We start from the raw sequence: 10314 nt of genomic DNA on the forward strand, positions 1-10314 counted from the left end.
GGGATCTTCCCGGACTGGGGCACGAACCCGTGTCCCCTGCATCGGCAGGCGGATTCTCAACCACTGCGCCACCAGGGAAGCCCGGAAGTTTGTACCTTTTGACTCCCTTCACCCATTTCGCCCACCCCTTACTCCGCACCTCTGGCAACCACTAATCTGTTCTCTGTATCTATGAGCTTGGTTTATTTATTTATATTTAGATACCACATAAAAGTGAAATCATACAGTATTTGTCTTTCTCTGTCTGGCTTATTTCACTTAACATAATGCCCTCAAGGCCCATCCATGTTGTCACAAATGGCAAGATTTCATTCTTTTTATGGCTAAATAATATTCCATTGTATATATATACACCACATCATCTTTACCCATTCATCCATCAATGCTCATAGGCCATTTCCCTATCTTGGTTGTCGTAAAAAAGGTTGCAGTGTACATGGAGATGCATATATCTTTTTGAGTCAGTGTTTTTGTTTTCTTCAAATAAATACAATGCCCAGAATTGGAATTGCTGGATCATATGACAGTTCTATTTTTAATTTTTTTGAGGAACCTCCATACTGTTTTCACAGTGGCTGTATACAAATATACATTCCCACCAACAGTGTGTAAGGGTTCCCTTTTCTCCACATCCTCACCAACACTTATTACTTCTTGTCCTTTTTATCATAGTCATTGTAATGGCTATGATATGAGGTGATACTGCATTGTGGTTTTGATTTTCATTTCCCTGATGATTAGTGAGGTTGAGTATCTTTTCATGTGCCTTTTGGCCATCTGTATGTCTTCTTGGGGAAACTATTCAGATCCTCTGCCCATTTGTTAATTGGATTATTTGGGTTTTTTGCTATTGAGTTGTATGTGTTCTTTATATATTTTGGATATTGACCCCTCATCAGATATATTATTTACAAATATTTTCTCCATTCAGTAGCTTGTCTTTCCATTTTTTTGATGGTTTCCTTTGCTGTGCAGAAGCTTTTAAGTTTGATGTCATTCTATTTGTTTTTTGTTTGTTTGTTTTTGTTTTGTCTTGTTTACTTTTGTTGCCTTTGCTTTTGGTGTCGAATCCAAAAAAATCATCACCAAGACCAATGTCAAGGAGATTACCACCTATGTTTTCTTCTGGTTATGGTTTCAGGTCTTACATTCACCTCTTTAATGCATTTTAATTTAATTTTTGTGTATGGTATAGGACAGTGGTCCAGTTTTGTTCTTCTGCATGTGACATCCAGTTTTTCCAACACCATTTACTGAAGAGACTGTCCTTTACCCCTTATGTATTCTTGGCTCCTCTGTTGTAAATTAATTGACTGTATATGCGTGGGTTTATTTCTGGGCTCTCTATTCTGTTCCATTGATCTATGTGTCTGTTTTTATATCCAATACATTTGCTATTTTTGACTTTGAAACACAGAGACAGCCAGAATAATTCCAAAGGTTCAATGTTTCTTTTTCTTTATCTTTTCTTCTTTCCCCTTAGATAGTCTACCATCAGAAAGCCAGAAAAATGCAAAAAATAAGTCTCACCAATCCTCCCTTTAAAAAGAAATTAATTCCTTGACCTCAGCCCCAACCACAAACACCAGATTATCTCTTTTTCCAGGCGTATCTAGACTTTTTGTATCCGCAGAAATTTTCTACTTTCTCACCTCTCATAAACCCTTCAATCCATTCCTATCTTAAACTGCTCTTGCCAAAGTTTTCTCCAACTTCTTTGATGCTGAATTCAATGGATATTTCTTATCCTCATCTTACTTAACCTCTCAGCAGCATTTGACACCACTGCTACTCCTTTCATGAAATATTCTTTTGTCTTTGCTGTTGCCCATCCTTTCTAGTTTTCCTCCTATCTGATTACTCCTCAGTCTCTTCAGGTAGACATCTCTTCCTCTGTCCATCCCTCAAATGTTCATGCTTGTGGAATTTGTCTTATTCTTCCTTATCTTTGTGCCTACATTCTTCCACTGGATGTTCTCCTCCACTCCTATGGCTTCAAAAATCAAATATATACTAACAATTCTCAAATGGACCATCTCAAGTCCAAATATTACTCCTGGCTTTCAGAGATATGGTTTGTAACTAAACAGTATAACTCCATCAGTGTGCCCACAAATTCCTCATACTCAACATTTTGCCTTCCCCTCAAACCTATTTTTTCATCTATATTTCTTATCCCAGTGAATCACACCAAGCCAGAGACCTGGGTATAATCCTTGACTCTTTGCTGTCCCACATCCAATCAACAACCGAGTCCTATTGATTCTGTCTGAGATGTACCTTAAATCTATCATCTAATTCTCTCACCATTATCACTGCCACTTCCCTAGAAGTGGCATCTCTCTACTGCTAATACAGTTACCCTCAAATCTAAATTTTATAATAGAGCCAGGGTGGTCTTTTTAAAATATAGATATGATTGTGTTATCCTCTTCTGAAAGCTGCAATCGTTTTACAAACTGCTATCCAGATAAAGCCCAAATTCCTCAACACTGGTTTACAAGGCCCAGCATCTGGTCTCCTGCGCTGTCATTCAAATTATTATATGCTTCAGCTAAATTAAGCCTCATATATTTCCTCCAACAAGCCATGATCACTCTTACTCTAGATATTTTCACATGATATTTCCTCCACCTGAAACATGCCTATCCAATGTTATCAGTGTTATCATGCTATCAGTATTTCTTGACTAACATCTATTAATCCCTGTCTCAGCTTAGATGTCCTGTGTTCTCTAAATGTGGATTAGATCTGCTCCCATAGCACACAACTTATCCACTTATCACACTCTCTTACAGTTGCCTATTGACTTGTCTCTATTCCCCTCTTTAGATCATAAGTACTATGAGGGTTAAAACTATACCTATTATATCACCAATGCCTTGAACATTAGCTGGCACAAAGTAGTCACTAGATAAGTAATGGCTGAATGATGAACAAATGAATAAACAAATAAACCATCAGATTAAACACAGTGCCAGTGGAAGCAGATTTTACATAAGTACTTATTTTCCCTTACTTTCTCTCCTCTCAAAAAACAAATAACAACAAGTAAGGTACCCTACCTCCAAATGAGCCATTGCTTACAAAGTACTAATTCCTATATAGTTACACATGACAGCTAAAGAGAATTCTATCTGAGCCTTTGCTTCCTCCTTCATTTTTCTCTTACATACAAAATTTTCAAAGTGAAAGTTTAAGCAGTCTGAAGACTAAAGCATGTGGCTGACTTTCTCTTGATCTGCCTGATGCCCAATCTATATTCCTAAACCATCTGTAAACTTGGTAGTTTATGTACATGAGATAAAAAAGAACCTATGATAATATTTTATTTGAACCAGAACTCCAAAATATTAATTAAAGCTGAGCACACCTGCTCTGAACTGCAAAGTCAGAGATTTATGTGAACTTGTAAAGTTGAGGCTTTCTGACCTATTGTAGGATTTATGTCTTCTTTAAATAAGTATTTCCTCTTTGCAATGCAATATTTTTTTTAAAAGTTTGTTTCAGTGACTAAGCTGCTGGCATAAACAGATATGCTGTTCAGTTCCTTTATTTCCTGGTCTTTACTCTTTTTACCCACTGCTTGTCAAGTATTTACCTGAAGGTTCTGGGTGAAAATAAGTAGGCCCAATTATGAAGCCTAGAATTTATTTCTCTAAAGTTAATTTGTTAATGAGGTGATGTAAAAAGATAACCATGCATTCAATCTCCCTAGTTAATCTAAGAGCATTTTGATACAGCTCTTCACATATTTGCTTACTCTTTGGAAGGTATCAACTACCTTGTGGTTTATCACAAGCAGAACTTAAGTTACAATGCATGCCTATGTGTGCAGTCCTTTCAGGTAAGACAAAGCTTTTCAATTAAAGAAAGGTGTTCTAATTTTGAGATGTGGATGCTAATACTTTAGAAAGAAAGGGTTCTGTCAGGCTAACTCATTCAAATTGGTTACCTTGGATAGGTTCATGCCCAGCACTGTGAGTGTCACCAAGCCAGCGCAACAGACCAAAGCACTGGAGCTGGAGAGGCCAGAACTCGGTGGGATGTTTCCATCTACCAAGCAATTCATTCCACTCAAGTCACTAAGACCAAAGTGTTCCTAAGAATAGAAGGAAAAATAGCACTAGTAACTTTGGTTGGATTCAAGGAGTAGCAGAAAGTTCTTTCATTCCTCAGAGAGCAAAAGTCTATCAATGGACTTATTATTTTACTTATAGAAACAACTTGTGCAATTCAATCTAGCTGAGTCCATATATGACATTTTATTTAATGGCTCTTGGCCACAGGGCACTATAATCTGAAGATTAATTTTTACTTTGTTGAACAAAAAGCTACTGATCCATTTCCTAAAATTGCTTTGAATGATCTTTTTCATGAACATTAACTGATTTGAACAAATATGGAAAAATATTAAACAATTATAATTCAAGTAGCAAGACAAGAAATACACAATTATTAGTGAGGCAGGTTAAATCTCTGTGTAGCACATCCCAACACTCTGTCATTGTAAAATCTAACACTAAGCCGTGGTTTGTTTCTATGGAGTATTTTTTTTTTTTTTTTTTTTTTTTGTGGTATGCGGGCCTCCCTCTGTTGTGGGTTCTCCCGTTGGGGAGCACAGGCTCCGGACGCGCAGGCTCAGCGGCCGTGGCTCACGGGCCCAGCCGCTCCGCGGCATGTGGGATCCTCCCAGACCGGGGCGCGAACCCGGTTCCCCTGCATCGGCAGGCGGACGCGCAACCACTGCGCCTCCAGGGAAGCCCTCTATGGAGTATTTTATGGAATACTTTTCTTCAGAGGACCTTCCAAACTTTCTCAGTTCTGTTTTACTTATGGAAAAACCTAGGCACCAGCAGATTAAGAGACTTTCTCAAGATTACATATAGGGAGCTGGAAGTAGGATCCAGGTCTCTGATTTCTGGTTGAGAACTTCTCACTGTGGTCAGAAACCCGGGCCAGCATACTGTCACTGTGATTTAATGTAAGTCAGCTATATGAGGAAATCCAGATTTTTACTGGGGTTTATAGATACAAATTAGCCATATGGTAGCTTTCAAGACAACCAAATTAGAATTCAGCCACAAATGACAATGCAGACTCTAAACAAAGCAGGGAAACTGTATTTCTACAAATAGGAAAGTCCAAAGAAATAATCTTTGGACTTGATTATTTAATCAAATAATCAAATAATCTTGATTATTTCCAAAGAAATAATCAAGTCCAAAGACTCTGATCTCAAGATAGAAAGCTCTAGGATACTTAGATGAATACCTAGGATGAGGACACTTAGGATGATATCATATCATATCCTTTGTAGTTTAGGATTAAAAATAAATTCAAAAAATTAAAAAATTAAAATAAATTCAAGGTCATCTCCTCCTCAAGAAAAAGTACCATCATGTTTACAAATTACTCAAACGGCTCAAGACCAAAGTAAAAATACTATTATATTACATAATTATGCATTTCATCATACATATTATTCTTCAGAGCAATGTCAATAAACTAGTTAGAATAGCCAAAGTAACGACAAAACTCTGCAAATAAAAGACTGGTTTATTCCTTTTTATTTTTTTTTGTCTTTTTTCCCCTAAGCTGGCAAAACTCATCCACCACAAAAGAAGAGATTCAGTTGGATGTACTTCTCTTCTTGATTTCAAACCACCTAAAAATTTCCTTTCCAGAAATACAAACAAATTATAAACTAAAATACTGCTGTTGCCAATGCCCTTTCGTACAGAACATCCGACAGCTTGTTTAAAAAAAAATCCTTGGAGAACGCTTATATTTAACCATGAACTGATCCACAGGGTGTCTTGAATGTGAATCATACTTACAAACTTATCAGGCAATGTTTAAATTAAAATGTACAACAGATTCAAAATGCAAATGGGTTTTGCCAAATTCAGTAATAGTGCTATCCCAAAAGGATAACATGTTCAATTTAATATAAACAGATTATCCTCTGGAACTTTCTAGTATTTGAATTTGAAGGTTTCTGAACAGGCTAACATTTAAATTACTTCTCTGCCAAACATTTATTAAACAGACCTGCTTTTGCACATAAGTTGTCAAATCGAAAAGGAAGGCTGTAAGACCTCAAATTCTCAAATACAACACAAAGCAACATTTGTTCTTTAGGTCACTTTATCCATATGCTACAAAAGGCATGTTGCTATAAGGAATATGAAATTGCATTTGCCAAACAAATGCTTCCAAATACTGTAATTTCCACTAATGCATGTGACAAGCCAAATGATTTGAAGATTTAAAACCTGCCAATAACTTTTCCTGTAAGTTGTTACCATGTGTCTGGGAGAAAGAAAGGAAGGAAGGGGGGGTGGGTAGGAAGGAAGGAAGAAAGGAATGAAGGAAGGAAGTCTAAGAACAGAACAATGATAATTAGAGTACAGGACTATACATCAGAAATAAATGTGATGCATATCTGTAATGGATATGCCACTGAGTCCTAGGCTACTCATAACAAAGTTTCAAATAGGACCACCAGGCAGTAAGGAACACAAGCTCTGTAAAACATAAATTTTAACAAACAAATCAAATTGACTTAGCAGATCAATTTTCTTTTTGTCCTTCATACTTTGTTAATTAGGAGAGAAAGTAGAAATTTTTCATTTTCTTGTTCTTGTACATGACATTAGAGATGTTCAAAGTAATTATTCAGTGTTTCTAGGAAAATACTTATTATAATAAATTCCACTACATCTTTTTTTTAACCCCATCTGAAATAGTAATAACAACACTAAGTTTCCATTTATTTAGTGCCTACTATGTGTCAAGCACTGTGTAATCCTTGCAACAATTCTTTGTTGGGATAATAATAACATCATTTCACAGATTACAAACCTGAGGCTTAAGAAGTTAAATCAACACAGCAGGGTAGAGCCCAGATTCAAACCCAGGGCTTTCCAGCTCTAAATCCTATTACAGTATACACCTATACATTCCTAGAACAAAATGTAAATAATATTACTAGAATGTATCTTTCGAAAGAAAATTTGAACAAAGATTTGAAAACTAGAAAGGTATCTGTCAGATGCACCTGCACCTGCCTTATGAACAGTCACTACAGCCCCCTATGAACTCCACCCAGAAACAGTCACATCTACCCAATTCTCTGAAATACATTATTTAGCAAAATAGAACAGAAACATCAGTTAGCATTGAAAGGAGACAAAAATGATAGAGTAAATAAAATGTCTTGATATAATACACATCATAACCTCAACTGCTAGTAGGTGCCTTATAAACTGATTTACCTGAATTCCTTTAAATCCACATAAGAAATAGTTGTGCCACAGAGGCTTGGTTTTGTCAATCTGGATGTTATTAGCACTAGTACTGAAGTCCCTGCAAAAGCAAAAGACATCATTAATAATTCTAGAGGCTTTGCGCTACAGAATCGATGGCTGACTGCTGCCATCTTGTGCCAAGACAATGACACTGAAATTTCATTTTCCATTTACTTCCCATATTCGTACTTCACAGTCTACAAAAACAACAAACATCTCCAGCTGCTAAAAATTAAGAGAAGTTGTAGTGACCTTAATAACTAAACTACTTTCAACTGACCCTTTTTATTTCCTGAAAGGGAGAGGACCCAATATATTTTAGCATAATCTACACCACTTTTTATTTCATGATGGTCCTTATTAAGTTGCTGTAAACCACATAAATGCTTATCCTTTGGGCCTGCTGTTTGTCACACCTCTTACTAGAACAGAAGTACTCAAAGCCTCCTTTCCCCCACACTTTCTACCACCCATCAGATTTTACATCTGCACAGTTTAAGAAGGAACAAACAAAACAAATATTGATTCTAATGGATCATAACTCATTGAATAAAATAAGATTCCATGAATCTACACTGATATAAAATAACAAAAGAATAAATAGCTAAATGAAGGAGAAAGGAAAGCTATTCCTTAGAGCAAAATGTCAACTAATAGAAGAAATGACAGAAATTGAAAAATCACTATTTGGCAAACTCCATAATTGTTTCAGGAAAGACTCATCAAAGGATGTTAAAATTACTGAGTAAAAATTTGATGAGAAACAAGATATTTATATAAATTTGAAGTATTTCCCCACCAGATATAACTGCAAAGGGAAAAAAGTAGTAACTTTATGGTAATCTGGCAGACAACTCAACCAAATGATCAAAATTAACAACAGTTAAAGGAACATCATGTGCCTCCTTGATATGATGCCCTGAGGACACATCAGTTGACATGTGGGAATTCTTTATACTATTTTTGTGACTTCCTTGAAAGTCAAAAGTTATTTCAAAATGAAACATAGTAGGCTTCTAAATCAGCCAAAGGACAAAATATGTGAAATGGGGAATCAATTTAAATGTGAGGAAATAAGTAACATTTCCCATATTGACTGAGTGCTCTTCATATAGTTTACTAAATACCTACTATGTGCCAGTCACTGTGGTAGGTGCCTTCCATGCGTTATCTTAATAACATGGACATATCATGTCCTAAGAAAAATACTGAATGACCACTTAAGTATGCAAGGCATTCACAGGAATATAAAGGTAAAAGGCAAAGGGCTTATCTTTTAAGCATATGTAATCTAGCCGAGACAGCATGAACACAAATCATGATCACATACCACTGTCATGTGATGGTGTGCAATATGAGGTGGGATGCAAGGCCAAGAGTGTATCTTTTGGGTTGCACCCCGCAGGCCTGCAAACCTTGTAGTTGCCCAGCCTTGAGACCAAAGAAAGAGCATGGAGACAGTGACAGAGACATCAATGGTTTATTGGATAGGGCATCTTACAGGTCTGCAGCAAAACATCCTAGAGCAACACCCCATTGTGTAAGGCAGACAGAAGGCAAGACATGGCAGCAATCTTCACTACCTGGGGAGAAGGAGGCTACCATTTATAGGTGGAATTGAGGCCAGGCTGGCTCATCAGTTACCAAGGAAACCAGCAGCTGGGGTAGGGGGCAAGCACACGGGTAGTAACTGATTAAGCTCTATAATTAGGGTACAGGTGAAGCAGGGACTGGTGGAGCAATGGATGTACAGAGAGCAAGAGAACAGCCATCTTGAATGGCCTGACCATACAGCAATTTCTATAGTCAGCACACTAGGGTGGAAAGGGGAGGCTTTCCTGGAGGCTCAGAGAGGTTTAGTGACTCTCCAGGGACACACACAGTCTGACTCCAGCTCACAAGCACTTTAGTATCACCCACAGGAGTTAAAACTTATTACCTAGAGTCAACAAGAAGTCACAGAATTTGGAAGTAGAAAAGATTATGTTAGCAAAATTAAATGAGTTCTGTTCCTAGATAAGCAGGTCTTGGAAGTCACCACAAAGAAAAGAAAACCAGGAACAAGTTGGGGGACAGGGTTGGTGGTATACTAGGAAAAGTAGAGGAGGGAATTTGCACAAATGTAGGAAGCTAGATGAGAAACATCAAAGCAAAAGCTAAAAAGTGCCAGCTCCTTCCGAATTAGAAACATAGCTTAAAAACCACAACGTGATGCTAATACACATTTATGAGAGTGGATATAATTTTAAAAGACATGTTAGCAAAGATGTGAAGCAACTGGAACTCTCATATACTGGTGGTAGGAATGTAAAATTATACAACCACTTTGGAAAACAGGCAAATTCTTAAAAAGATAACCCAACAGTCCACTCCTGGGTATTTACCAAACGAAACATGTGTCCACACATAGATTTGTATACAAATATTCACAGCAGAATTATTCATAATAGCCAAAAGCTGGAAATGATCTAAATGTCCATCAATGATGAATAAAGAAATTATGCAATACATGCTAGACAATATGTGGACAATTCTGGGAGGCATGCTGCATTCTTCCTAGGGGTCCTGGTAGAATGAAGCCCCTTACCTACAGCAGGAGCTACCTGCCTTGATAATTCACCTCTGCTTCCCTAACTCAGTCTCCATCCTCTTTTAATACTGCTCCTGGGATCATTTCCCAAACACCTCCTTCCAAGTCTGTTGCAGGCTCTGCTTTTGTGAAAAAAAATGGAATTCCCACATTCACCATGGTGGGAATGTTAAGTGAATCTGAGTAAATCAATATGACAAATTATGGGGCTTCCCTGGTGGCGCAGTGGTTAAGAGTCCGCCTGCCGATGCAGGGCACACGGGTTCGTGCCCCCGTCTGGGAAGATCCCACATGCCGCAGATTGGCTGGGCCTGTGAGCCATGGCCGCTGAGCCTGCGCATCCGGAGCCTGTGCTCCGCAACGGGAGAGGCCACAACAGTGAGAGGCCCGTGTACCGCAAAAAAAAAAAAA

At 37.6% G+C, this 10314-nt stretch overlaps 1 protein-coding gene across 3 annotated transcripts in view; it reads right to left on the reverse strand.

The window, feature by feature from the left end:
- Positions 1 to 10314, reverse strand: part of GALK2 (galactokinase 2) — a 142361-nt gene that overhangs the window by 109189 nt on the left and 22858 nt on the right. For 2 of the 3 annotated variants that reach the window (XM_024116895.2, XM_055088241.1), the window contains exons 4-5: positions 7281 to 7371; positions 3956 to 4102 (exon numbers count right to left, since the gene is read on the reverse strand). In XM_024116895.2, coding sequence (XP_023972663.1) covers positions 3956 to 4102; positions 7281 to 7371 — 238 coding nt within the window. The remainder of the gene's footprint in view (positions 1 to 3955; positions 4103 to 7280; positions 7372 to 10314) is intronic. The other variant, XM_024116899.3, reaches the window with a different exon arrangement.

The sequence above is a fragment of the Physeter macrocephalus genome, chromosome 11 (genome assembly GCF_002837175.3).
Source record: "Physeter macrocephalus isolate SW-GA chromosome 11, ASM283717v5, whole genome shotgun sequence".
Lineage (NCBI taxonomy): Eukaryota > Metazoa > Chordata > Mammalia > Artiodactyla > Physeteridae > Physeter > Physeter macrocephalus.